This window comes from Melozone crissalis, unplaced genomic scaffold, assembly GCF_028551555.1.
Source record: "Melozone crissalis strain CALT ecotype California unplaced genomic scaffold, PUWL_Pcris_2 ptg000068l_1, whole genome shotgun sequence".
Taxonomy (NCBI): domain Eukaryota; kingdom Metazoa; phylum Chordata; class Aves; order Passeriformes; family Passerellidae; genus Melozone; species Melozone crissalis.
In genome coordinates, this window is record NW_026535846.1 from 7,751,876 (window position 1) to 7,779,251 (window position 27,376).

The following is a 27,376-nucleotide window of genomic DNA, read 5'->3' on the forward strand; positions in this document are numbered from 1 at the left end:
CAGAAGTGAGATTCTGGGAAAGCATGTAACTTTACATCACACCTGGCTGACAGGTACCTTGAAAGGTCAGAGATGGCTGGAAAGATGTAGGCACACAGGGATTTTGCAAGCACCACGAGTTAATTTTACTGCTTAGTGCTTCACAGTGTTCTGCTACCATGAACCATGCCCACAGATATGAAGAACTGTAACCCTGAAGTAGTAATGAAGGCCACACAGTAGGATGAAAGCAGAGTAGTGTCTTCTTCCAGGATCAAGAAAACCTCTGCAACTGGGAACTTCCAATCTGATACCATCATGGCCATTCACTTCCCATCTACTTTGAAGCAGCCCACTTCCTACCCTGCCCAAACACTGGGCTGGCAGTAGCCAGAGCATAAGAGGCTCCAGGAACAACTGGGACTCACTCTGCCCTGATGAACACCAACCTACATAAATAGGTGATATGGGCCTTTTGCAATGTGAACTGCCTTACAACCCAGCCACTTCCAGCAGACACACAAAGCAAGGCACATGCTGCTCCTGGGCTCACCACAACACGCTGACTTTACTTACTGAGTAACAGGAAATGCTGAACGTACCGAAAAGTCTGTCTTTTCCATGTCATCAAAGAGCATGCTGGGGTTGTGGTCAATGTCCATGGGCTCTGAAAGACCTGTGTCCTGGGAACAGACAGAGCAGCTTTACATCTCAGTGATGCATCAGGGAACAAGAGAATATTTGTTGACTACATTAATGTCCATGTTGGACAGTAACAGCAGTATGCCACCACACCCATGGTGCCTGGCAAGCTGGAGCCTGATATACCTCATAATATGCTGCTCTGTATCAAGCCATGCAAGATTCTCCTATCTACCCTTCTACAATATGCAAGTCCTTTCCAGTCCCTTAGAACATAATTTTTAATTGAAATGCTAAGGAAATAAGTTGAGGGAAGGAAGAGCAGCAGTCAGTGGCACACTCTCCAGTAGGCAACAGCAAGGAGGATGCAAAGCTGGTAAAAACAGGCAAGTACAACACAGATGTACAGGAGGGCCCTGGTGCTCATGCTCTCACCTCCAGCTTGATGCCACTGCTTCCCTCTGTCTCTTTCCTGTCATGCTCCTCAGCAGGGTCATCAAAGGGTGAGGGAGGGCGAGGCCCATGAGAGTCCATGGCGAGATCACCCCGGGAGATGAGCGTGCACATGTAGATGTTGTGGGAGAAGACATCATGTCGGATCAGCTCACAGAACAGCAGCACCAGATTAAAGAACTCCACCTTCTCGTTTTCCTTCCCAGGATCAGCTGAAAGGACAACACAGACAGTCAGGGCTATCAGAGTAATTCTGCACCACCATAAGCAACATCAGCCACCTAACCGAGGGCAAGGGAAAGCATTTCCTGAGATGTCAACACAGTGACTGATACACAGTTCTGAGATTACAGCAGGGACTAAAAGCAGAAAGTCCAGTTTCAAAAATTAGCAATTAAGTAAGCCAAAAGCTCTCCAATGTCACAGCCCAGAGCCGCTGGACTTAAGTGTACCAACAGTTGCCTTCATCATTCAGACCTGTTATCCTATCCCACTTAACCTGTTTGCAGCACTTCCCATCAGAGCCAGAGCTTTGTCACCAGTGCAAAACCTCCCTTTAGTTCTCAGCCTGAAGTAATTCCTGATTAAACTCGTTTATCCTTGGCCAATGCTCTGTTAACAGAAATGCCTCTGTACCATCTTTTTGTCATCTGGCCCTGCAAGTTGCTTTTCCTCCCTCACCAAGATAAGCTCTGAATTGCAAGGAAGCCAGATAGAGAATTTAGATACACCCCATACCTACACACAAGAGAACTGCACACAAATTCAAAGTTTTTAAGAGAGGGAAAGCTATAAACTGGGAGACCACAATTTCTTATTACATACTTAGCATAGGAGCTTGAGTGTCAAGAAACTGCATAAGGACATCCTGAAAGACAGGAGCACTGGCTGCTGACAGAGAGCCCGAGGAGATGGAGCCCTTCTCATCCACGACTTCAGAGTCCCCACATCTCTGTAGAAACAGAAAAAAGTACCAACTGCTGACACAGAGGAGAAATTTCCCATCCACATATCTCAAAGAAGAAGCCTTGAAGAGAATTTTTCTATCTTGCTCTTATAAGCAAGCCACCACACAGGTTTCTGTAAGCTACTGCACAGTCTCCAAGTATGTCAGTGCCTTTGCACTGCAATCAGCTGTCCTCAAATCTATCCCAGAAATGGGATATGCACCATCCCACAAGCTCATTTATGACCTACATTGGTCAGATGGAGCAAATGCCATAATTAGCAGCACCAGTGACAAGAAGCACTGTGCAGATCAGCCTTTGCCTGTCAGTGTAACAGGAGTTAGGTAATTTCAGCTCTCCTTTACTGCTCCCAGCCTCCCAGGAATAAAGACCTACCTCAGCCTCGATCTCTGCTTGACGCTTCTCCAGGAGTTTGGCCACGACCATGGCCCTGTGGCGCCCCGAGCGTTTGTAGCTGACAGCCCACTCACACAGCAAGGCCACCACTGCATCATCATCTGGGGAGATCTGGGGGATGGAAGCACTGCAGTGAGAACCTGAGCCAAGCAGAAGAGGGGAGCAGATATAACAGTGGGTCTGCTCCCCACGGAACAGGGACTGAACACTGCTACATTCCCCTCCTCCTAACAGGAAGGACACATGTCAAGCTAGAGCCCTCCTGTTTTGACTGCATTCTGCAATGTGAGGTCCACAGCCCCTGAAAAATCTCCAGACTGATTCTGCTTCAGAAAATCATCTCTCTAATCACAGCACGGAGTAAAACACAACTTCTCAACACCCTCATACAAAGTATATGAACAGCCAGCCCTGCCCTCTTCAGGAACCACTGCAGTAGTGGATGCACTATGGTCCTACACATCATAAATACATCAGCTCCAAGGCTAAGAGGAACCTGAACTGGGAGCTCCCAGGAATCAGCAGCCAGCCTAAAATGTGACCAGGCTAGTACTGACATAACAAGTCCTTAGCACCAATCTGATATGCAAACTGACACCCTTCATCAGTGAATTCTCTCAAGCTTACATCTATTTGTTGGACTTTCTAGAGCACAGACTCCCCCTTCTCATTTTAGTACCTCCCTAACAGAGCTGCATGCAATTCTTTTCAATGGAGATCACGTCTCTTGGCCAAAGGCCACTACCTAGTCAGCTCTCTGCAGACACAGGACAATAACAGTGTGGTTATAAACAAGAACACAGCCACATCCAAGACCAGGGCCCAGCAGCCAAGTCCCAGAGCACCTCATGACTGTCTTTGGTTGGACCCAGCCCAAATATCCTGTTATACAAGGAATCCAAAGAGTTGCTGAAGTCAGATCTTTCAAAGCTGTGACTGTCCAGAACTTCTAAGGTATGCAAGACACGGCCAATTGTGAAACCTAGAAGAGAACAGAGAAGAAAATGTGTATTTGGCACCTGGTACAACAGACCAGAGCAACATCAGATGTGTTGCCAAGGTCAGCTAAGGTCAGAAAGGCCTACACCTTATATCAAGACCAGTTCCACAAGGAAGATGGGTTGTAGTTATAGGTGATTCTCTTTTAAGTGGAAGAGAGGGTTTGGACCCTTTATCCAAATGCCAGATGGACCCTTGTCTAAGGGAAGCCTGATGCATTCCTGGTGCCCAGGTTAAGGACATGAAATCATGAAACTTGCTAGCCTGGTCAGCCCTCAGAGTTTACTGGTCTCCCCCACAGAAGAAGATGAAGTCACAAGTGTAGTCCAAAAACAATCAAAAGGGACTTCAGGACCTCGGGAACAACCATTAGAAAGAGATTCTGGAGCAGAGATTATTTTCTCTTCTATCCTTCCACTCACAGGCAATGACATTGGAAATAACAGATGGGTGCAGTCTGTTAATACATGGCTCCATGGCTGGTGCTGCCACCAAAATACTGTTTCATTCTGACAATGGGAGGGTCTACACAGCAGCAGCATGCTGGACTGTTCAGTGTATGAGAAACTGGTTGGACAGTCACATCCAGATGGTAGTGACCAAAGCCCAGAGTCCCAATGGACATCAGTGATGGGTGGTGACAGACACAGATCAAGTGCACCCTCAGCAGTTTGCAGATGACACCAAGCTGAGTGGTTTGGTTGATAGTCCTGAAGGATGGATGACATCCACAGGGACCTGGACAAGCTCCAGCAGTGGCCCCTGGGAATCCCATAGGGTTCAACAAGGCCAAGGTGCTGTACCTGGGGCAGGGCAACCCCAGTATTGATCCAGGATGGGGGATGGACAGATGGAGAGCAGCCCTGCAGAGGAGGACTCAGGGATGCTGGGGGATGAGAGGCTGGACAGGACCCAGCCATGTGCACTCTCAGCCCAGAAAGCCAAGAGTGTCCTGGGCTGCCCAAAAAGCAGCAGGACCAGCAGGTCAAGGGAGGGGATTCTGTCCCTCTGCTCCACTCTGGTCAGACCCCACCTGCAGTGCTGCCTCCAGCTCTGGGCTCCCCAGCACAGGAAAGACATGGAGCTGGAGGAGCAAGCCCAGAGGAGGCCACCAAGTGATTAGAGGGATGGAACACCTCTCCTAGGAGGAAAGGCTGAGAGAACTGGGATTGTTCAGCCTGAAGAAAAGGCTCTAGGGTCACCTACCACACTAAGGTGGACTTACAAGAAATCCTGAGAGAAACTTTTTACAAGAGCAGGACAAAGGGGAATGGTTTTACATTGAAAGAGGATAGACTCAAACGAGATGCTAAGAAGAAATTCTTCCCTGTGAGGGTGTGGCACAGGTTGCCCAGAGAGGCTGTGGATGCTCCATTCCTGGAGGTGTTCAAGCCCAGGCTGGATTGGTCCCAAGCAACCAGATCTAGGGGAAGGCTTGCCTGCCCATGGCAGGAGAATTGAGACCATTTGATTTTTAAGGTCCCTTCTAACTCAGACCATTCTATGATTCTATAAGAAGTTTCTGTGAGCTCATTGCTTGGGCTCACTACCCAAGGAAAGCTGTACCAGTCAGGCAGGGGTCCATCCAGCTTAATATCCTGACTCTCACTGTGGCCAGCAGCAGTTTTTAGGGAGATGCATCAGAGCATGGCACACTGACAAGAGTACAGCTCCCTGGTAAATATTTCCAGCTCCTAGTAACAGAAACTCCTCCTATACCTGGAGAAATGGACCCTTATAAGATTTTGCTCTAGAAAGAAAAAGAGCCATGTCTTACTGCTGACAGTAAATACAAACAATAGTAAATAGGAAAAAAATCAAGAAGAATAGCCAGACAGGAGTTTTGTCAGAATAGCACATGGATCAGGGGGAAAGAAACGTTAACCTACAGCAAGTTACCTGCTGTGGTTTCCTGGCACTTGTCAAATGACCAGCGAACCTCCACAGCCTGGCCACGCTCCTTTATCTGCTGCTCAATCTCGCGCAGCTTTGCCCGAACCTGGAAACAATGGACTTGGGTAAACACACAAAAGATGCCTTAGAAGTCCTGGGAACAAAATTATTAGAAAACAAAGGGACTGACAGCAATTCCACTTAAGGTCAGATTCTGCCCATCTTCCAAGGACATTACTACTTGGCGTACAGCAGAATGAGAGCACTTAATTCCTAGGGATTGAGACAGCACCTCCAGATCTGCTTATCACAGATGATGAACATGAAAAGAAAACATGAAAAGAAAATTCTGAAAGAGCTAAGATGCAGCTGTTATCCAAACCACAAGAGCTCCCTTTTCTGAAGCTCACCTGCTGTGTGAAGGCTGAATTCCCCCCTGGCATGGGCAAGTTGGATGGGGCTATAGGCAGGTGGTCCAATGGAGAGCCAGTCTTTATCCTGCTATCAGTCAAGGAATAATGCCACACAAGGGCACTGGGGCAACACAGAATTATACTCTGCAACAGACAAAAAAGTCAGTATCACTGAGCAAATTAAGGTCAAAACAATTAAGTTACATTTCTACAGAACTAACCACTACTTAATCCTATTACCAAGGCACTCATTATCCTCTATACAGCATATTTACTATCTGGGTGGGTTGGTTTTGTTTGGTTTTTTTTTTAAGCTCTGAAAAACCCTTTGGATCCTACAAACTCACACCCCCAATGCACAATCCAACCCTCATGGTCCAGAAGGGGCATTTACATTGGTGACTTACAACTGTCATCAAGTGTAAAGTCTGAGAAGAAACATCAGGTAACAGACCTAAATTAATGAAACCATTTTGTTTGATAATCACAAGTCTGATTATTATAGTAATTATACCATGGTATATGCATTCTCATTCTTTTATGAGCTTGTACACTCAAATAAACACAGACAAAACTTCACTGAACAGCTCCTATGATATTCCCCTACATTTTCTGGCTCACAAAGCTGTTTTAGACTCTCAAACCAAAGAATCTGCTTATCTTGAGAACATGTCAGCAAAGGTTTATTATGCACATTCTTAGAATTATGGAAATTCTTAGAAATGCACCTGTTTCCACTGAGACATACTAAAGATCAGACTATTACTTACCAACGTCAACTTTTTAAGCAGGTTGTGCCTGAACTCTAAATCAGACAAACCTTTGAGGTGCATATGCTCATCTGTTTTCCCTAAAGCAACTCTCCAAATACAGGATTTTTATATTAGAGACATGTTTTATCACATAGAAAATAGGAAAAAAACCCAACCCTCTAAACATCTTGACCAGAAAGCAAACAAGACTTAATAAGAATGCAAAATGTTTATTTATAACCCTGCATTGCTCTCTAACCCTTGCTTCTAGAAAGGTCCTTACTTCTAGCCAACTGTACTATAGAACTTTTCTTTTCCTCTTTTTCTCTGAGAGCTGGCTGGCTGCTTCTTGATCCTGCCAGGGCTCCTTCCTTTCAAGTTCCTCTCTTGAGTAGCAGATTCCCAAGCTTTGTGCTCTCTTCCTCTCCAACTCCTGCTCCATTCTGCACTCTCTGGAACCTTCTCTGCTTTAACAAGTCTTTTCTCCCCTGGAAGAAACAATCTCCACTCCTGCATGGACCCACCTCACCTAGTCACTCTCCTCTTGAAGGAGAAAAACACAATCATGAATGAATGCACACACTGAACAGAAATTGCCTCTTTCTGACACAAGGACAGTAAGAACTGAATCCCACAGTGTCACAACAGCACCAGTTCCTTGAACATCTATCAGTAAGGCTTTGGCAACTTTGCCCTTTTATTGCAATGTAACATTTAATCAATCCCACCTACAAAGATTATGAGTTTAGAGTAGTTCCTTTTCACAGCCTGCTACCACTCCTAAATCACCACATTCTTCCATAAAGTAGGAGGGGCTGTTTGGTTGTGGGCTGTTTTTTTTTTTTGTTTTTTTTTTTTGTTCTGTGGGAACTTTTTTCTGATGAGGGGGATGTTTGTTCTTAAGAGTTGACAAAATTACAAAGCACTTTCATTTCTGGCATAATTTCCTCTCCTGGATGAATACCTGTTATTGATATACATATGGGAAATAACCCTTTCTTTCTTTCTCATCCCTTCTTTTGTAAAGCTTTCCCAGCCATGTGGGACACCTGTGAGTAGAGCAAAAGGCTCTATTCCAAACCATTTTTCTTATGCAAGTCAGTCAAGGGCACTGCTACAGCACTGTCTGACAAAAGCTCTGTAACACATCAGCAGAGATAATCATGGTTTGATATTTCTGTACTTACAAAGCTGCTGACTCAGACTGTAATGATTTTTCTGTGGTGACACACAAACTGTCCCTGCTGAACCCAGGATCACCACCACTGAAACGTACCTGAAGGATGCAGCTGAGCCCATACACCACCGGCCGGTGCTGGGGGCACAGCAATAAGTCGCTGAAAGGGCTGGGAGGAGGATTCCCTGCAGCTGGCTGAGGGGTGGGAGTTGAAGGAAGAGCAGTCCCTGTCTGGGCAGACAGGATGTGTGGTGGGTGCCCACCAGCACCATCCAGCTGCATGGCAAGCCTGCGGGTGCAGAAGTAGGCCAGACGTCTGGACAGGTACGCAGACTGCACAAACTCTCCAGAGTACTGCAGGGAACATGAAGGAGGGGCAAACATCCTGGTCACAAGGAACACAAGAAAAAACCCCGACCTTCCCAATGTACTACACTGTGTGACACTGCCTTGAAGAGGCAGTTCCTTTTTACAGAGAGCTCCTTAGCATCACGGATCACCCACTGGCTACTAAGCATCAGGAAAAGCCTTGAAATGTTCTCTGGCAATGATTTAATGTGTAAAAATGTACCCACACCCAGCCTTCCCAGAGATTCAAACATTTGCCCAGAATCTGTTGCAAGAGAAAGAAAGAAAAAAGCAGTTTCCATGTACTGGTACACAGCCAGTGGAACTATCACAGCTGTGGCATGGGCTGGGATTACCAAGTCCAGTGCAGGGAAAAAGCATAAAGGAGAATAAAAACTGGAAAAGAGCAGCACTAAAAAGACATCCTTGCATGAGCTAAGAAGGATGCTCACAGGGACACTCCCTGGTGTTCTTGGTGCAAAACAGCTCATTATCCCCTTTGGCAATAGGAAGGGGATGGCCAAAGCAGAAGTGAGCACTCTCCTAAAGCAAGCTGAGAGTGCATTTCTCACCCGCAGCAGCAAAGGAAGGAGCATTTTCAGAAATTCATCCTCTCCTGACCGAATCTTCTCAAAGCACTCCAGAACCCACGTGAGGAACTCGTGCCGGTCCAACATGCCATCCTGCACACAGATAAAAGCAGAGCAAATGGGTGAAGTTGAAGTAACCTCCACTAAGGCAAGGTTGAGCAGCACCGCCTTGCACTCCAACAGTGGAAATAACTCTGGAAGTTTTCACAGTTCTGTGCTACCCCTGTCCTATTACTGAGCTCAAAACTGCATCTGGTCCTAGTGGTCTATTCACTAGGAAAGAGAGCATCTTGCAGAAATAAATCATGTGGCATCCACTCTCCCTTCCCTCCTCTGCTCACACCAACCCAGCAGTTCCCACCAGTCCCTCACCTGGAACATGAACATAGCCAGTTTCTCATTGTAGTCCCACTGCTTCAAAGCCTGTTCCACCTCTTGGGGCATTGGTCCTGATGGTGAACCACAGCCTTGCCCTGGGAGCTGTCTGTAGAACTCTGCAATTTTCTGCAGCTGCTCTGACAGGTACTTGGTGATGATCTGTGTCCATTCTGGAAAAAAGAGGTTAGCAGTGAGCACTGTGGCAAAGAGGAGCAGGAAAGAATCAGGATGGTGCATAGGTGGAAAGCCAAAAAAAGCAGAACACAGTCAGGGGAACTCTTCTAGACCACAGCAATCTGGAGCAGGCCAGGATGCAAAGATGTTGGATCCAGTAATGTTTAATGGAATTGGGAACACAAACAGGGAGTAACATACCAAAATTCTCTGGGAAATGTACATACTCACTTGGGAAGTAGCTAATCAGTCATCACTAAATTACAACTTGACAATCTTTGTATGGAAGAAAAAAACAGGTAAGGCAGCAAAGGAGCTCAGTAGAACTTAACAGGGAGAAAGAAAAGTAAGACTCCCAGGAAGTATTTATGGCTGCTAAGACTTATTTTTCAGTGTACTTTCATAGGTGGCCCTGTTACTCAGTTACTCTCATCAGAACCCAAGGACTTATCAGCAGGAAACAAGTTTATTTGGATTTCCAGGCTACCTCTTAGTAAGCAAGAGCAGGCTTAGGAGGAAACAGCTGTGCTGGCCAAAGGCAGCGCTGCCCACAGAGTGCTTACCAATGAAGGGATCAATGACATGACGCTTTTTCACCTTCGTTTCCGTGATGGCAGCGTAATAGGCACAGGTCATTTTGATGAGCCATGCTGCTCTCATTACTGGAACAGTGTATTTGGCCAAATAACCAAAAACCTCTTCCTTCTTGCTAAAGATGGGCACCTGTAATGAAATGGAGAAGGAAAACTGAACCAAGCACTTGGAATAAATGAAGCAGCTAAAGCAGCTATACCTGCTGCAGGTATGAAAAAGGCAAAAAGGCAACAGAGCAACACAGTACCTCTACCTCAAAAAAGCCTGCTGCCAAAATTCACTTGTGGTCAGAAAGCAACAGTACCAGAGCTGCATTTCAGTACAAACAGAAACAAAACAAATTGAAAGAAGACAGAACATATAATTACATCACGGTAAATCCATCCCCTGAATTCTGCAAACATCTTGGAAGTTATCCTCCAGAGAGCACATAAAGAGCTATGAAAGCTACAGACTGAGTCAGTAACAGAGTATCTGCCATGCAGAGTGAAGGAAGGACTCTTCACTTTGTATACAAGACCAAGTGGTTACAGAAATTTCACTGTATCATGAGTACTCAACAGAAGACTGAGAGAAACAGGGAGCTGAGTACATAGCAGGAAAAGAATTCATTAATCCAAGATTCAAAATTCAAGATACAATACAGGAGGATAGCAGTAAAATCACCAGGCTGCAGGACTATAAACCAGGAGACACTAACACATCACAGGGAAAAGTACAGCTGTGGGGCTCATTTCCACACAATACTCTGGAGAGTGAAAGTATGTGTGTTTTCACAGAGGAATGAAAAAAATTCACAAAAACCAGGTCCATTTGGCAGGTATCTTCAAGTCCCCAAATTACTGATGTTCATTTATGCTATGTTTCCTACATCCTTCCCAATTGCTCTCTGATGCCTCAAAGTCAGACTACCTGGCTACTGACAGCCACTCTTTCACATCCAAGTTCACAAAAATGGATGGAGCTCATAGCAGGAAAACAGGAGAAAACCTTGAAAGGTTCAAGCTTTTACCATGACCTCAGGAAACTGATGGTCAAAACACAAAGAAGGACTAAGTTTATAAAGAGTCAGGATACTGGGAAAATCTGATTACTTTATTTTCCCTCCAGGAATGACTCAGACCATTTTGCAACTGGGAGTTATGATTTTTCCATACCAGACTCACAAGCACTTTTTTGTAGGCTACCCCTGAGAGAGAGCTATCTCCCTTGCTATCAGGCCTGATAAAATGCCAAAGTAAGACCCTTTTTCATACTCTACAGAATTCACAGCTATAAGGGGAATATCTACCCCTAAACTCCAGGGCATAGAAATACTGTAGCCTGGCCAAGACCAAGTGATAGCACAGGTACTCCTCTCTGCTGAAAAGCAGAAACACCTCACTGCAACAGAAATCTGGGAAGTCATTTAGGTGATTATTTTCAGTAATTCTCACTAAGACTTTTGAGAACTTGAGAAACCCTCCACAACAGAAATGTCCTAATCTAAACAACAGACCAAAGGCAACAGTGGCAGCTCTTTGGAAAAACAACTGAACCTTAAAATAAATCAGTCGTGTCCTACAAGCCAAAAGGCAAAGCTGAACACACCTCAAAATAACAGCCTAAAGACCAGATCTCAAAGTGTGGATGACTACAGTCAGTGCACTACAAATCCCACATCCACTCTGCAAGCTGAAAGCTTCACAAGCTGTATAGACAACGAACTTCTCCAAACAGTAAAGACCTTCAGAAAACCTCCAAAAACAAGCACAATTAAATTCTCTGCCCTGCCAGGCTGCCTCTCCTGTAACATACCTTCTTAGCAAGGTGAGTGAGGGGCTTAGTTCCAGCCAGATCTGTGAACCAGTTGTTTATGGCACTCTGGGAACGTGCTGTCACCAGCCAAAAGTTATCCTTCTGATTGACCTGGGGTTTCCGTCTGCCCGTGTCAGGCAGGGTGTTGCACCGTAGCTTTTCTGCAATAATACTGCTAAAATTGGAGCTGATCTGGAGGAGAAGGAAAAAAAAAAAAAGGATTCATTAAATTTCAGAGGTCAAAGACATGAGCAGTGTGCTTAAAATTTATCACTCATTTATCACTACTACCAGAAGTCTCACCAGTATCAACTTTTGAAACACAAAGTAACTGCCAATAACTCCTTTGTTATACTTGCAGAGATTAATGTGTCTAGACAACTCATACAATAATCAAGCAGGGATTCAAGTTGAGATGGACACAACCCTTTAAAAAAATACCTGTCAAACCAGACAGAAGGCTCCTCAGACAGAAGTCAGCCAAGGAAAGCAAATATCCTGTGCTTATTGATTGCCTTCCAACCCAGGTCATTACTAGTTGTTTTGTCAGGAAGTCAACATCTTGACTTCAGAGACTGGAAAATGGAGTTGAAGCCTATTATATAACTCCCATTTTTAAACTTCCAGATGTTTCACGAAATCGTACTTTCCTTTTACTATGGCCATCATGTAACCAAGCCAATAAGGAGTTTCTCTCTCCTACTATCACAGCCTTGTGCTTTAACAGCAGAATTTAAGGAGTCCTAGATGCTGGCTTAACCAATACTGCAGACACAGACTTGCCCCTAAAATGCACTGAACTAGACAAGAACCTGCTCTCTCAGAGGTGGGACACACTTCTAAACGAATGCAGAACTTGGATTCTAAGAAACGGAGGGTCAAGTCTTAAAAACACCCACACAAAAGGGGAAGATCTCCTAGTGCTCGACACACGGAAGGAACGAGACCCAGGACTGTGCAAGATCCAGCCGCCTGCCCTCCCAAACCCGCCCTCGACCGTCGGGACGTCTCTCACCTTCGCCGGATTGAAATTGACATTTTTGGCACTGCCGTGCTCGTCCCCAGAGACCGCCGGTTGGTTATTGAAGCCTTGCTTGACATTCAGCGCAGTCAGCTCATCCTGCGGGGAAGGACGGTCAGCAGGGCCCGGCCCGGCCCCTCCGCGCCCACCGCCGCCGCCTCCGTCCCCAGGGCGGGGGCTGAACCAGGCGAGGCCCGGCTGCTCCCCGACCTCCGCCACCCTCGCTACCAGGCACCGCCCTGGGCAGTGCCGGGACACGGCACCGGGGCTCCCCCGGCCCGGCCGGCGCCCCCCACCCCGGGGTCCCGGTGGGACGGCGCCCCCTCGCCCAGTTCCCGGCCCCGCGCCGCTAACCCGGCGCTCCCTCAGGTCCGGCCCCGGCACAGCGGTCCTGCACCCCGGGTCCCCGCAGCACGTTCGCCCGACCCCCGCACCTCCTTCTGCTTGGGGTCCTGCGGGTACACGTCAGGGGGGCCGAGGCGCGGGCGCTTGAGCGGGCGGTGCTCGTAGCTGAGGACGCCGAAGGCCGCCATGGCGGGCCGGCCGGGCGGGGGCGGCCGGGCCACAACAAGGGCCGCCGGCGCCGCCCGCGCCTGCGCGCTACGCGCTGCGCCGAGGCAGGTGGGCGCCGCCGAAGCCGGGCCGAAGGAGCACGGAGAATCCCGAGCGTCGCCGAAAAGGCCCGAGTGTTGCCGAAGAATGCCGAAAATTGACGGAGAGACCCGAGTACTGCTGTGACTGGACCGAGGACAGACGAAGAGTACCGAGCTCAGCCGGAGAGATCCGAGAGTGAACGGAGAGAGCCGAGCGTCCCCGAAGCGGGGAGGAGCGAGGACAAAAAGCCCCGAGCGCCGCAGGAGAGTCCCGAGCAGTGCCGGGATGGCCCGAACCCGCTCCGAGCGAAGACGGAAAGTGTCGAAGAGGGACGGGACAGCCCGAGCGGCGCGCGCGCGCCCCCCGGCGGAGGCGCCGCGCCGGTGCCTTGTCCGGAGAGGATCACGTGACACCACCCCCTGCCCCCGTACCGGGACACCCCCAGGCCCGGCCACCAACACCCCCGGTGCGGCCATCACCGCACCACCGGCAGCGGACACCGGCCGTACTGTCACACGCACCAAGCCTCGCTGTGACTCTCCTGCAGCCGCCCCCTCCCACTGCCTCGGTGCCTCCCCGTGATGCTGCCAGGGATCCAGGCGGGCTGGGCGCTGGGATCCCCATCCCAGCCATGCCTCTGGGGCAGCCCAGGGGCGGTAAGCCCTACAGCGTGAGCCACGGGAACACGGCAAGATGAAATAGGGGTCCAGGAGGTGTGAGGCGTGGGAACTGAGCAGGGAGGGTGACGCTGTCCCGGTGGGATGAGCCAGTGGAATGCGCTGTGGGGTCCCAGTGCGATTGTTAAAAACGAGAGCAGGGTCCCGGGGCTAAAGTGATTTCAGCATTTATTATAATAAAAGAAAGGCCCAAAGCAAGGGGGCCGCGGGCCGAGCAGGAGCGTTCCCGCCGAGGATGCTGCAGCGCCGGCGCTGCGGCTGCTCAGCAGCGATGTAGCGATGTACCAGGTGGAACGGCACATACTCAGTGGGTCAGAAGCCCCTTTTTATCCTGTTTTTTGTCCCTTTGGATTGGTTTCTTTTTGTATCCTTCATTTGCACGAAGGTTTAAGGCACTCGATTGGCCATTACAGCTCTGTCCAGGCTGGTTCATTTCACTTGGGGTTGGTGCACTTTCCTAAGGTGTGTTATGGTACACCTTATAACTCCCCTTTTAACCCCTTTTACAATATAATAACCAAACTAACAGTACATGCTTAACAATCTGTCAACTATTTTATAACAGTTTCTAACGTATTTTTAACAGGATGAGCCATGGAGTTCCACTGGAATGAGCCATGGGGTCCCACTGGGATGTGCTATGGGGTTGCAGTGGGTTGAGCTGTGGGATCCCACCGGGATGAGCCGTGGGGCCCCTCTGGAGTGAGCAGTGCCCCACAAGGCAGCCCTAGGGGCACGCAGGGCGCCGGGTGCAGGCAGTGCCGTGGGCAGGAAGCAGAGCGCTGCGGAAGCCGGCAGTCCTGGCCCAGGCTGCTCTCACGCGTCCCCGCTCAGCAGCCCCCATGGCGGCTCCTGGCGCCTTCCTCGTGCCTGTCCTCCTCCCCGTCCTCTGTGGGCTGGGTCTCTACGCTGCTGCTGCCGACAGCCAGCCAGGTAAGGGGGCACAAGGGAAGGCCACGGGCCCCTTTTGTGGTTGGGGCTGGGGACTGGAGCTCCGAGTGATGGCGGGTGAGGACAGGATGTGGGGCTGTGTGGGCTGGCGTGCTGTTGTGGCACACACCAGGGACCCTGCGACCCCTGATGTGCCCCAGGACCTGCAGCACCTGTATGGCCCCTTGCGGTGGGGCTGCCAGGAGGGTCAGGCTGTACCAGGGAGCCCTGTTGGGGGGTCCTTGTGCCCACTGCAGTGCTGGAGCATTTCTGACCCCACCAGCCCCCTGGGAGTGCTCCTGCCCCATCACTCTACTGGCAGATCCTATTGGCCTGTGCCATGTGAGGGTGTTGGACAGGATGGTCAGTGGATCTGCACCAGCTGCCCTTTCCTTCCTGGTCCCTCAGTAGTGCTGTGCACAGGAAGGGGACAGGACACAGAGGCGTTTCTTTCCACCTGGCACTCTCATCCCAGCCACTGTTTTCAGAGAAAAAAATGCACTCCTTGCCTGGCTGTCAGTAAAACAACAGCTTTCTGTGGAAAAAGCCCCTCTGTATCCCTGGACCTCCTGGGCTGGTGGGAAGGTGCCCTCCATCTCCAGGTGTAGAAGCAGCCTGTTTGCTCCATTGTGTTACATTAGAACCCAGGAAAGCTCGACCCTGGCTTTCTCCTGCCCATGCAGTGCAGGCTGATGAGTTTGTTTGGTTCACACAGAGGGACATTCATAGGGATCCGTGGGGATCTGGCATGTGCCGTGTCTCTCTGGTGCACCCCTGGGCCCTGGCACAGCCACCCACCACTGCCATGCCCAGCAGTGTCTGTTGCTTGCAGGAGTGGAGTGTGTCCTCTTCAACGAGGAGTACATGAACTGCACGTGGGGGAACAAAGAGATGCCCACAGTCAACTACTCCCTCTTCTACTGGTAGGTGCCCTGCCCCATGGCCAGTCCTACAGCAGAGTGTCCAGCACTGGGTCCCTGTGCAGGGAGGCTGCTGCCAGCATTGCTGGTCCATCAGGCCTCTCTTGCTCCCCAAGCCCAGGGTGGGGCAGGCTCTGTCTCCAGAGCAAGCAGGGTGGGATGTGCTGGGGAGGGGGTCCTGGTGAGGGCTGGGGCATGTGAGGCCTTGGGGAGTCCTGGTAACCCAGTGTGGCACAGGTACAAGAACACGTCTGACAAGGCAGTGGAGTGCAAGCAGTACCTGCAGCACCAGGGTGTCAGGGTCGGCTGCTACTTCAAGAAGAATGAGCTCATCCAGTTCCAGCCTTTCCACGTTCTCATCAATGCCAGCGTTGGAGGCAAGACCCTGGAGATCTCCAGAAAGCACATGCAGCTGCAGGACCTGGGTACAGAGTGGTGGGGGGAGCCCCCTGTGGGTTCTCAGAGCTCCCCTGGGGGCTCCCAGCTGGCAGCAGGGCCCTGGCCATGGGGCCAGCCCTCACTGGGCATCACTTGTCCCTCGCAGTGAAACCAGAGGCGCCTGTCAACCTGACCCTCCACAACATGAGCAACAACCAGCTGCAGCTGACCTGGGCCTCCCCCTACCCCAGGAACGGGTGCCTGAAGCACGCTGTCAAGTACAAGAGCAACAAGGACACCAGCTGGACGGTGAGAGCCCTGGGCATGGCACCCTTGTGGCTGTGCCTGGGCTGAGCTGAGCACCAGCCTCCAAGGTGGTCCCAGCCAGCAGCTCAGGGCTCGTGTCTCTGCAGGAGCTCTCGGTGAATGGAGGTGTCTTCTCCTTACCCAGCGTGGACTATGAGAAGTCCTACACCTTCTATGTGCGTAGCAAGATCAACAGTTTCTGCGGCACAACCCAGCTCTGGAGCGAGTGGAGCGTTCCTGTCATCTGGGGCAGCAACTCCACCAGCAAGGGTAAGTTCTGAGGGCTGCAGTGGGATAGGATGGACTGGAGCATGGCAGGGCTCAGCAGGTGAGAGATGGCCAAGCAAGTAGAGAATGGCCTGAGGCAGCAGCTCTAGGGACAAGACCCATCTGGGCATGTGGGGTGCTGGCAGCAGCATCCTTTGTACTTCTGGAAGCAAAACATACCCCACCAGTGGGACCTGCTGAATTTGGCCAGGGGATTCTTAGCACTGGAGGGAATGGCTGGGCCAGGACAGGGTCACCAGCTAGTTATGGTGACAGGATGGCAGTGCCTGGGGCCAGGCCCCTTCTCCATGCTCTGTTCCCAGCTGAGCCCTGCCATGAGCAATGCCATGGCCACCCACGCAGGGCCACCTGCAGTCTCACCTGGCTGCCATGGCGGTGTGCTTGCTGTCTGGGGATCAGTGTCACCCCTCTCCTTCCAGGCACGGTGGAGGATCTGTACTGGTTTGGGATCCGCACGGTCCTGGTCCCCATTGCCTCCTGCCTGCTGCTGCTGGTGCTTGTCATCCTGCTGGTGCGCATGGAGAGGTGAGCGTGGGGAGCTGCCTGGGCAGCAGCACTGGGGCTCCTCCCTCTAACACACCTCTCCTGCACAGGGTCTGGGTCATCCTGATGCCCCGAATTCCCAACCCCAGCAAGAATTTTGATGAGCTGTTCATCACCCACAACGGCAATTTCCAGGTAAGGTGGCACAGGCTGCCCTGCCCTGGGCTCACCCTGGCTGTGTGGGGTTGGGGCTGGGCTGGGTGGCAGCTCTCTCACCCTGCTCTGCTCCCTGGAGGAATGGACTGGAGTCCCCAAAGATGTTGTGGAGAGCTTCAAGCCCAACTACAGCGAGAACATCTGCTATGTGACTGAGCTGCCACCCAAGGACAGCCACGAGCCCCTCTGGGACAGCAGCAACCATGCACCACCTCCAATGCCTGGGCCCCCAGCCGCCCCCAGTGAGCACAGCCCCTACCAGAACAGCTATGGGAGGCTGTGACACACTCCTGCACCCCTGTATGCCCCATGCTCCAAAGCTTTGCTGCCAAACCTTACTGCTCCTCAGGCCTGCTCCCTGCTCCTGCCATTTCTCTGCCAAATGCCCTGGACCCCCAGTCTTCCTTCCTGCCAATTGCCCTCCCTGCTCCCAGGTGCCCACAAGCACACCCAGGGATGTGTCCTGGTGAGGGCAGCTGCAGCTGGGCAGGCAGGGGCCACTAGCCAAGTGATGGGGACACACAGGATGAGGAGTCCCAGGGGGCTAAGTGTGGAAAAATAAGGAAAGATAGGCAAGAAAGATTGTAAACATGCTCAAGTGCCTTGCAGCTGATGTAGGGAAAACACATATACCATACTCATGTTGTTTAGCTTTGTGTATTCAGTAAGTAGAACTTGTGTTTAGAAAACACAGGCCTGTGATAGACTTAGTGGCACCTTATTTAACATGCTTGAGATTCCTGGCCTGCTGTGGGAAAGATCAGATCACAGTGGTAAACCACAACTGCACAAATCCTTGATAAACAGTCAAAAACAGCAGGTTCAGTGATCCTCTAGGGTGGCCCAAGATCCACAGTGCCTGCATCCCTGCTTATGTGCCTGGGTGCTGCCTGGGGGGTCCTGCAGTTGGTGAGGTAATGAAAATAAAATTCCTCTTTGCCTTTCATCCATGGTTTTGTGGTTGTTCCTGTGTCCTGCCTGTGCTGGCTCAGCCAGCCAGCCCCTGTGTCATCCTGGCAGTTCCCCAGGCCTCGCTGCTCCTTCCCCTGTGTCCCCAGTTCCGGTGGCACTAAAGCTCTGCCAGCCAGGGGATTGCCCCGGCTCGTCCTGCAGGGTCTGGGGAAAGCACCACCGGAGCCCCAGCTCTGAGCACCTCTGACCTCTCACACACAGTGAGGTAGGGGCCAGTCCCACAGTGGCAGCGTGTTCATCAGCCAACATCGAGCACATGGATGGGTCCCCTCCTGGCTGCCTCACAAGGCTCCCTGCACACTCGGGGATGTGCTGTGACCTCACTGGGCAATGGGCTCTGCTCTGGGCTCTCCAACCACTTCTGGGGCCACCTGCAGCCCTCAGCCACTGCTGCTGTCCCTGCAGATGAGCAGACCTTTCTGGCCAACACTGACTGCAGTCCCCTGCAGCTGCTTTTACAGAATCCCAGAATCAATTATGTTGGAGAAGACGTTGGAGATCATTGAGTCCAACCTCTGTCCAAACTCCACCATGTCAACCATACCATGGCGCTAAGTGCCACCTCCGATTTTTCCTTAAACACCTCCAGGGACAGAGACTCCCCCACCTACCTGAGCAGTCTAATCCAATGTCTGATCACTCTTTCTGGGAAGAAATTCCTTCTGATATCCAACCTCAGCCTTCCCTGGCAGAGGCACGTAAGAGCACACACTCCCATCCTATCACTGCTTGCTTGAGAGAAGAGTGGGACCCTCAGCTGGGCCCTTGGACAGCCAGGCCCTGGCACAGCCAGACCATGGCACAGCTGGGCCCTGGCACAGCCAGGCCCTCGGACAACCAGACCTTCAGACAGCTGGATCCAGGCACAGCTGGACCCTCCAACAGCTGGGCCCTGGCACGGCCGGACCCTCGGACAGCCAGACCTTAGCACAGCTGGACCATGGCACAGCCGGACCCTTGGCAGGCGGACCCTGATACAGCTGGGCCCTGACAGCCAGGCCGTGACGCAGCCAGACCCTGGCTCAGCCGGATCCTGGCACACCTGGGCCCACAGACAGCTGGGCCCTGGCACAGCCAGACCCTTGGACAGCCAGACCTTAGCACAGCTGGACCATGGCACAGCTGGGCCCTGGCACAGCCAGACCCTCGGACAGCCGGGCCCTGGCACAGCCAGACCCTTGGACAGCCAGACCTTAGCACAGCTGGACCATGGCACAGCTGGGCCCTGGCACAGCCAGACCCTCGGACAGCCGGGCCCTGGCACAGCCAGACCCTCGGACAGGCAGACCCTGATACAGCTGGGCCCTGACAGCCAGGCCGTGACGCAGCCAGACCCTGGCTCAGCTGGATCCTGGCACACCTGGGCCCCCAGACAGCCGGGCCCTGGCACAGCCAGACCCTCGGACAGCCGGGCCCTGGCACGGCCGGGCCGGGGATGGGGTCCCGGCCTGGTTCCCCGCCCGTCCCGCGGTGCCCCGGCGAGGCGGCAGCGCCCCCCAGCGGCGGGGGCACCCCGCGCCCCGCCCACCCCGCTGTGGGCGGGGCCTGGCCCGGCCCCGGTAACTTTCCAGCCCTGCCCACGTGGTGCGGCGGCGGCCGCCCCCTGGCGGTGGCGATTGGCGCAGGCGGGCCCGCCCCCCTGCCTGCCGCGGTGCCGGCTCTGCGCTGCCGGCGGCCGCACCGGGCGGGGGCACCGGCACCGGGCAGCGGGCACTGGGACTGCGCTCGGCACGGCACGGCACGGCACGGCACGGCACGGCACGGGCTCACCATGATCGTGTGTCCCCAGAGCGTGGAGCACCCCCGAGGAAGCCGATGCCAGCGGCTGCCGGGGCAGGTAGGACCCGCCCCGCCGCCACCACCGGAGCCCGTACAGGAGCACCGGGCTCAGCCCTGCTCGCCGCCACCGGGCCGGCACGGCTAGGGCACCGGCAGGCCGGGGCATGCCCGCTGGCCGTGCGCGGGACCGGCGGGGCTGTGCTCTCGGGATGCCGCGACCGGCGGCTCGGTCTTGGTCCTGGTCCTACTCCCGGTGCCGGTGCTGGTGCTGGTGCCGGTCCCGGTGCGGCGGTGGCGTCCCCGTCCCCTTTGTGCGGGATGCGGGAGGCGCCGTGGCTCCATCACTGCCAATCAAACTTGTTTTTCTCTCTCCGCCTGCACTGCCCGCGCCGCTCACCGGGGGCGCTGCCGCCGCCGCCGCCCGCACAATGGGGCCCCGGGTACCGGCCCCGGGTACCGGCCGCCGGCACCGCCGGAGGGGTCCCTGCCGCAGGCACTCGGACTTCCCCCGTCCTCTCGAATACCCAGGCACAAGGGCCGGGCCAGAGGTGGTGCCGCGGCACCGTATCCAGAGAACGTTACCGGAGGAGCCACCGGTACCGGCGGAGCCGCGGTCTCACCGGGCGAAAGGATGAGCCCCGGCCGGGCGGGAAGCGCGGCGGGGTCTACCGGCCCCTCTCCCGCACATCCCGGCGCTGTCCGGGCTCCTCAGCCTCCTGCCTGCTTTATGTGCTCACGGCTGCCGGCCGGGAGCCTCGGGCACCGTTCCCCCGGGGTCCGCCGGGCGGGGAGGGGACGAGGTCGGTGGTGGGTACGGCGGGTACGCATTTGAGGTGCCTGCTAAGAGTTCGGGGGGCCCGGACACACAAAGGTTCCCCTGGGAGGGAGGCGATGCTCCCACAGCCCGGGAGTGCGAGTGGATGCACTCCGGGAGGAGGAGGAGGAGGGCTGTGGCCGAGGAGGATGAGGAAGGTGCCACTAGGGCCAAGCGAGAGGTTGGGGAGGCAGAACTGAGGGCATGTGGCAGGCGGTGCCGGTAGGAGACACCCTGGGCTGAGCTGGTGCCTTTGGGAGTGGGCAGTTTAGCCTGACCAGGGGCTGAGAGCCGAGGAGGTGGCTGTTCTGCACCTTCATCCACCCCCTTCCTTCATCATCTCCTTCCAAGACACATCTGCCTGGTTGCTCGCTCCATCATCACCTGGACAAGTGGAGTGAGGAGAGCTGGCAGCACCAAAGGCTGAGCCATGGTTGCACAGCTCGTTCCTGGGACCACCTTTCCCAGTATGGGGGAGTGGAAGGGCCCTTGGCTCCTCCACCTCAGCCCTCCAGGACAATACCAGGGCTGTAGCCCCTTGGATGTCCTCACAGCATCTCATTTCCCCAGGCAGAGGGACTTGGTAGGGGGCTTCTGCAGGTCACTTCTGGCTTTCATCTTCTCCTGTCGATCAGAGAAGCTGGTGCTTTTCATCTTTCCATTTTAATATGAGTTTTGGGGTTTTGTGGACCCCTCTTGAACCAGAGGAAGTGAAGAGGACACTCTAAATGTCAAGTAAACCTCTTGTTACTTGAGCGATGTGTTTTCACCAGAAGTGCAGGATGGTGGAAAATAGCCTGAGCTGCTTCCTGCACTGCCTGTGTGGGTGCAACTGCTCTGTGCTGCCACACAGCTCACCCCTGCTGTCTGCCCCTCACCCCTGGCTGCTCTGTCATGCACCCTGGAGCTTTGGTGGTTTGCAGAAGTGCTCCTGGTTTTCTCCATTGTTGCCATGCTCCAGGCACCAACCAGCCTTTGGGTGACTGCACTGGAGAGACAGGTGGAAGGAACAAGACAGGGCAAGAATTTCCCAGGAGAGATTTCAGTTCAAGCCTGGGAGCAGAGATGCATCCTTTGCATTCAGGGGTGCTGCTGGGCTCCCCCATGTGAGCAGGAGCTGTGGCTTCCTGTGTAACACGGGTAGCACCTGCTGTACCCGTACTCTGGGGTGGGCAGGGTGCAGGTGCAGACCATGCTGTCGGTGGGAATTGTGGCAACAAGGTCCTTGGAGCATGGCAGCTGCCTGGGCATCTTTCCAGCATCCCTGCTCTCTGTTCCCACCACCCTCTCAGGAGGGGCTGGAGCTGTGCTGGACCCTGGTGCCAGGCTGGCATGGGCATTGCTGGGGGTGTCTGTGTCTTGCCAAGCTGCCCATCTGTGTTTTCTCTGGTGGGCACAGAGCTGTGCTCTGTGTTGCAGGATGCCCTCCCATGCTGTCTGCTTGGGCAACATGTGGGGAGCTCTTCTGTGTGCTCCTGATCACATGGAAGGTACCAGGCCATGGTTTGCCTCTTGGCTTGCCGGGGCAGGAGGCTGGGAGCCCCTCTGCTGTTTCCACAGCTCTCTCACATCTTGGTACTGGGCAGGAGGGCTCCATGCTGGCAGATGGGCTGCTCTGTTCTGAAGTGTATTTTGTGTTGTGTTTCTCCTGATCCGGCCTTGCACCACTACAAGGATCATTCCTGGTTTGCCCTTTGGTTCAGCTCACCATGCAGAGCCTTCTCCCAGACAGAGGCCAACCTGGGTGTCTTGCTACCTGTCCTCCTGTGTCAATGAGCAGTGCTCTGTGTGAGCGTCCCTCTGGCAGCACCAAGCTGGGAGAGGGATCTCTGCCTCTTGCAGAGCCTGTGCTTAGCTGGGGTGTGCTGCTGCAGCAGGGGCTGCTCTGGGAAGAGCTAAGCAGAGCGTGTTTCCTGCAGGTAGTGAAGATGTCCAGCAGCGACCCTGAGTGCCCCCAGTTCCTCTTTGTGAAGGTGCTGGCAAGCCGAGGGCGGCTGGAGGCGGTGACCCAGCAGATGGGATACCACCCCCAGTACCTGGACAGCTTCCTCAAGACACAGCACTACCTGATGCACATGGACGGCCCCCTGCCCTTCGACTGCCGGCACTACATCGCCATCATGGTGAGCCCTGCTGGGACGTGCCAGAGGGGATGGGGGCTCTGGGCTCTGCTCAGCCCTGTGGGGCTCTCCGTAACCTCCAGCAGACACAGCCTGTGCCGTGGGCTTCTCATCAGGGGCCAAAATCACAATGAGAGTCCTGGAGGCTGAGTGAGAGGTGGGTGTGGGGCCTGTCCTGCTGGGGCAGTGATGCTGATGTGCTGCTCTTGCAGGCAGCAGCCCGGCACCAGTGCCGGTACCTGGTGAACCTGCACGTGCTGCAGTTCCTGCGGGCAGGGGGGGACCCCCAGTGGCTGCGCGGCCTCGAATTCATCCCCCCTAAACTCCGCAACCTCAACGAGATCAACAAGATCCTGGCACACCGGCCGTGGCTCATCACCAAGGAGCACATTGAGGTACTGGGAAGGGCTCTCAGCCAGGGACCGGGATGGCAGTGGGGACAGCAGCGTCCCCAGGGGCTGCCAGCACCCTGCCCATGTGTCACATTGCTGGTGTGTCCATGTTCTGCAGAAGCTGCTGAAGATCAGCGAGTGGAGCTGGTCACTGGCGGAGCTGGTGCACGCCGTCGTCCTCCTGGCACACTGCCACGCACTTGCCAGCTTTGTCTTCGGCTGTGGCTGCGAGCAGGACGAGGGGCTGGGGGGCCGGGGCGTGCTGAAGCCACTGTCACTTGGGAACCAGTGCTTCTGTGAGGCCACTGCCAGCAACAGCTACGGCCAGGAGCTGCTGCGCATCAACCGCAAGCGGGTGAGCCCCAGGGTGGGTGGGCAGGGGATGGGGGGACAGGGTAGTTGTGCAGGGGATGGGGAGAGGGTGGCTGTGCAGGTGTGGGGGGATGCCCCTGGGAGCGCTGCCCTCACCCCCAGGCCTGTGTCTGTGCAGTCCCTGGACTCCTGCATGGAGCTGGATTCCCTCCGGGAACGCATGCAGCGGATCCATGTGGAGACTGAGGGCAGGGACGAGATGAGGCTGCTGCAGCAGGACCGAGAGGAAGGTGAGGGGCAGGGAGCAGGGTGGGTGTGCAGGGTGGGAGTTCATGTGGCATCCCTGTGTGTTTGTTGCTCCTCTATGCCTTACATATTCCATGATGTGTGGTTCAGAGGGGCTCATGGGATGCATGTGGGGCAGAGCAAGGACTGGTTGATGTGGCTGGGAGCAGGGCAGCTGAGCACTGCTCTGACCCAGCTGCAGGGCTCTCCCCTCTTGCAGATACTGATGGGGAAGTCACCGGTGCCACCAACCTTGCATGCTACATGCAGGACCCTGACTTTGGATACCAAGACTTTGCCCGGCGTGATGAGGATCAGACGCAGGTATTCAGAGTCCAGGTAAGACTCCTGCTCTCTGGGTGGGCAGCAGCTTGGGCTGCCCCTCCCCTCCCATAAATAGAGTTGCCCATGCAGACTGGCCCTGCCCCACTAGGGTTGGGAAAAGGGAGGTGACTTCTGTCCCCAAGAGTTGATGATTTTTTTCACATGGCCCTCCTGAAGGCAAGGGTAAAAATCATTCCAAAGCTGCTTGATAAGGGATGTGGTTTGGGCAGAGCTACCTCCAGAGCATATTCACTGAATTCTTCTGCTTCCCAAGGTCTCCAGGCCTTCTTCCTGCGAACATGCTCCAAGCTTCTTTTTGCAATTGTAAAATCCTCTTGCTGTGCTCAACAGGACTACTCCTGGGAAGACCATGGCTTCTCACTGGTCAACCGGCTGTACTCTGACATTGGGCATCTCCTGGATGAGAAGTTTCGGATGGTGGATGGTCTGCAGAGCAGTGCCATGGCCAAGCGGCAGGGCTGTGAACCCTCTGTTTTCAAGCGGGGCATCTGGAACTACATCCACTGCATGTTTGGCATTAGGTAGGGAAACCAACCTCATGGTCCAGGGGAGAAAACTGAGCTGACTCAGGTGGGAGGGGAGGGCACTCAGTCTGTCATCCACATGAGCATGGAGAAGGGACAGAGGTGAATCCCCTGCCTGCATGTTGAGACAGGCAGGGAAGAGATACTGAACTGCTTTGGGAGGGCTTTGGGGCAGGGTTTTGGTGCCTGGTGGATGTTGCCATGTGCCCCCCTGCTCTGTGGATGTGCCATGCCCCAGGCAGGCCACAGGCAAGGTGCTGGCTGTGACTCCCCCTTGTGCTCCCCACAGGTACGATGATTATGACTATGCAGAAGTGAATCAGCTCCTGGAGCGAATGCTCAAAGTTTACATTAAAACTGTAACCTGCTACCCAGAGAAGACAAACTCAGAGATGTTTGACAGGTTCTGGAAGCAGTTCAAGCACAGTGAAAAGGTGGGATAGCTGGCCCCTGGCTCTGACTGCCTGGGGCTGAGAGCGGGCAGGGGCTGTAAGCTGGGGGGTATATGCAAGCTTTGAGGGGTGTATGGGAGGTTTTTGAGCCACCAAACCAGTCTGAGGCGGGGGGGATGATGGAAACTGGCTGTTTGTAAGGAGTTGGGCTTAGTGTGGCATGGGGCTGTCCACTATGATGAGGCCAGGGGCACCAGCAGCCCAGGCATCTCCAAGGTCATTACCCCAGTGCTGAGTGCTTCCTGGCGAGCCCCCTTTCAAGCTGTAACTCACAGGAGCAGCTGCTGTGGGTGTCGGGGACTGTGCTGCTGCCAGCCTGGAATGCTGGTGCCAAGTATGCAGGGGACTCCCTGGCACACAGCTCTGGGAAGCAGCTACAGCCTACAGGACTGGGAGGAGGGGAAAAGGGAACCTGCCTGAGCTGGAAAAATTGGTGGCATTTTGATGACAAGACTCATTGCCCAGGTGGGCGGCTGCTTGCACCGCTGAGCACCGCACACTTCAGCTGCCTGAGCCTCTCTGTGTTGCTGCAGGTCCACGTGAACCTGCTGATCCTGGAAGCCCGGATGCAGGCAGAGCTGCTGTACGCCTTGCAGGCCATCACCCAGTACATGATCTCCTAAATGCTGGGGCTGCTGCAGGGCCCGGCAGCCTCCTCTGTCCCTGGACTTGTGTGGGACCCTCATGCTGGGACCGACGGCGAGGGATTCCTTGATTTAGTTCACTTGACTCTGTTGTTCCTTTTTGTTGGCTCCCCCCCGCCTTGTGGGGGTCACTGAGTGGCCCTGTTACGTGCAATTACCAAACTGTGAGGCAAGTCCGTGCTGCTGAGATGCTGGAGACTTGAACATGTCCAAGGAGGACTGCCAAAAACATGGGGGAGAGGGAAGTGGGGAGGGGACTGGGGCCAGATTAGAGGGATGCTCCTTGTCTGGGTGCTGTGGGAGCCTCAGTGGCACAGGGAGGGCAGAGGGGACCACTGGCTTCCTTCCCTGTGCTGCAGTGGCTGCTCTGCTTGCAAAGCCACACTTGGGCACCTGTCCTCAGTGGGGTGGTGTCTCTCACTTGGGAACAGTGGGGGCAGCATGTGGGTGTGTTGCAATGTTCTGAGTTGCAGGGTTAGGCAGCAAGAGTGCTGGCTCCTAGCAAGGGCCCTTCCTCAGCTCAGCAAAGGGATGCACTTGCTGCTTGCGTGTTATGTCCTTTAGGCTTATGTGCCAAACCCTTCTGGGATGGACAAGAGATGACCCAGCAAACTCCAAACTGTGAAGCTCTTGCTGGCAGAGCATCCTCGTGCTTTGCTTTCTCTGACAGCGGGATGAGAAGGTTCTTTGACAGTGTTCAGGCACTGGAGGTTTCTGCTGGGGCCTTTGGCAGTCCTAAGCCCCTCCTCTGCTTTCCATCAGCAGAGAGGCAGAAGAAACAAGGGAGGCTTGTTAATTTGTTTGAGTTAATGTGTTTTGTATCTTCTTACCACCATGAGAGGGCTGAGGTCCTGTGCCCAGTCACTTGCTTAACAGCGTGGTGGAGGAGCCTGTGGTCAGCACAGGTAAGCTACAGGAAGCTTCTCCTTGAATGTGGGGTGGGGGCACTCCTGAGACTGTCCCATTTGAACAGGGCAGCCTGCCAGCCTTGCCCTCTGCCTGGGGGGCTACACCACCATTCCTCCCATCTCCCTGGGCTGCTCCCTGCCTGTGCCACAACCCCTGGCTGGAGAGGTACAAGGGCACCAATGCAGGCTCCAGGGAGCAGCCACCAAGGGGAATGAAGCCACCCGTTGTAAGTGGGAGCCTGAAGCAAGGGCAGCTGTCGAGTCAGCCAGTGCACGCTGCTTCAGTCGACCTGTTTACTGCGTAAATATACGGGGAGAAAACCTTGTGTATGGAAGCTACAGAAAAAGCCTATTTTTGCTATAAATATATTATGTTTGACATGGATGTGTGCTTTATTTCTGCTAGATTTTGGGAAGGGGATCCAGACTTGCATGGTTGCTGTGAAGGCAGGACAGCACTGTC

At 53.9% G+C, this 27,376-nt stretch overlaps 3 protein-coding genes across 7 annotated transcripts in view; 2 read left to right on the forward strand and 1 right to left on the reverse strand.

The window, feature by feature from the left end:
• The window catches only part of MED12 (mediator complex subunit 12), a 34,826-nt gene extending 21,696 nt beyond the window's left edge, over window positions 1–13,130 (reverse strand). For all 4 annotated transcript variants that reach the window (XM_054289420.1, XM_054289419.1, XM_054289421.1 and 1 more), the window contains exons 1-14: window positions 13,009–13,130; window positions 12,569–12,673; window positions 11,554–11,745; window positions 9,726–9,885; window positions 8,983–9,158; window positions 8,593–8,703; window positions 7,772–8,026; window positions 5,741–5,887; window positions 5,337–5,436; window positions 3,284–3,420; window positions 2,418–2,549; window positions 1,900–2,026; window positions 1,057–1,286; window positions 582–662 (exon numbers count right to left, since the gene is read on the reverse strand). In XM_054289420.1, the coding sequence (XP_054145395.1) occupies window positions 582–662; window positions 1,057–1,286; window positions 1,900–2,026; window positions 2,418–2,549; window positions 3,284–3,420; window positions 5,337–5,436; window positions 5,741–5,887; window positions 7,772–8,026; window positions 8,593–8,703; window positions 8,983–9,158; window positions 9,726–9,885; window positions 11,554–11,745; window positions 12,569–12,673; window positions 13,009–13,107 (2,052 nt within the window). In that variant the 5' untranslated portion in view covers window positions 13,108–13,130. The remainder of the gene's footprint in view (window positions 1–581; window positions 663–1,056; window positions 1,287–1,899; window positions 2,027–2,417; window positions 2,550–3,283; window positions 3,421–5,336; window positions 5,437–5,740; window positions 5,888–7,771; window positions 8,027–8,592; window positions 8,704–8,982; window positions 9,159–9,725; window positions 9,886–11,553; window positions 11,746–12,568; window positions 12,674–13,008) is intronic.
• A 1,550-nt stretch (window positions 13,131–14,680) lies between these two features.
• Window positions 14,681–18,253, forward strand: IL2RG (interleukin 2 receptor subunit gamma). Its single transcript, XM_054289778.1, has 8 exons — window positions 14,681–14,778; window positions 15,608–15,698; window positions 15,933–16,120; window positions 16,240–16,382; window positions 16,487–16,649; window positions 17,087–17,192; window positions 17,261–17,345; window positions 17,446–18,253. Exons 1-8 carry the CDS (start codon window positions 14,688–14,690, stop codon window positions 17,647–17,649), a joined length of 1,071 nt encoding a protein of 356 aa, XP_054145753.1. The 5' UTR covers window positions 14,681–14,687; the 3' UTR covers window positions 17,650–18,253.
• Window positions 18,254–20,092: 1,839 nt separating this feature from the next.
• LOC128945693 (sestrin-3-like) lies at window positions 20,093–26,972 on the forward strand. Of its 2 annotated transcripts, none has more exons than XM_054289503.1 (9): window positions 20,093–20,175; window positions 22,851–23,054; window positions 23,264–23,446; window positions 23,562–23,798; window positions 23,934–24,045; window positions 24,243–24,379; window positions 24,716–24,906; window positions 25,199–25,343; window positions 25,895–26,972. In XM_054289503.1, exons 1-9 carry the CDS (start codon window positions 20,110–20,112, stop codon window positions 25,982–25,984), a joined length of 1,365 nt encoding a protein of 454 aa, XP_054145478.1. In that variant the 5' UTR covers window positions 20,093–20,109; the 3' UTR covers window positions 25,985–26,972. The 2 variants fall into 2 exon arrangements, with proteins under 2 accessions (XP_054145478.1, XP_054145479.1); XM_054289504.1 differs by having other exon boundaries at window positions 24,261–24,379.
• Window positions 26,973–27,376: the final 404 nt, after the last annotated feature.

Coding starts and splice junctions, on each gene's coding strand:
- IL2RG (XM_054289778.1), top strand. CDS start 14,688: ATGGCGGCTCCTGGCGCCTTCCTCGTGCCTGTCCTCCTCCCCGTCCTC. Junction 16,121..16,239: donor CATGCAGCTGCAGGACCTGG/GTACAGAGTGGT, acceptor TGTCCCTCGCAG/TGAAACCAGAGGCGCCTGTC. Junction 17,346..17,445: donor CCCACAACGGCAATTTCCAG/GTAAGGTGGCAC, acceptor TGCTCCCTGGAG/GAATGGACTGGAGTCCCCAA.
- LOC128945693 (XM_054289503.1), top strand. CDS start 20,110: ATGATCGTGTGTCCCCAGAGCGTGGAGCACCCCCGAGGAAGCCGATGC. Junction 23,055..23,263: donor GGCACTACATCGCCATCATG/GTGAGCCCTGCT, acceptor CTGCTCTTGCAG/GCAGCAGCCCGGCACCAGTG. Junction 25,344..25,894: donor AGTTCAAGCACAGTGAAAAG/GTGGGATAGCTG, acceptor GTGTTGCTGCAG/GTCCACGTGAACCTGCTGAT.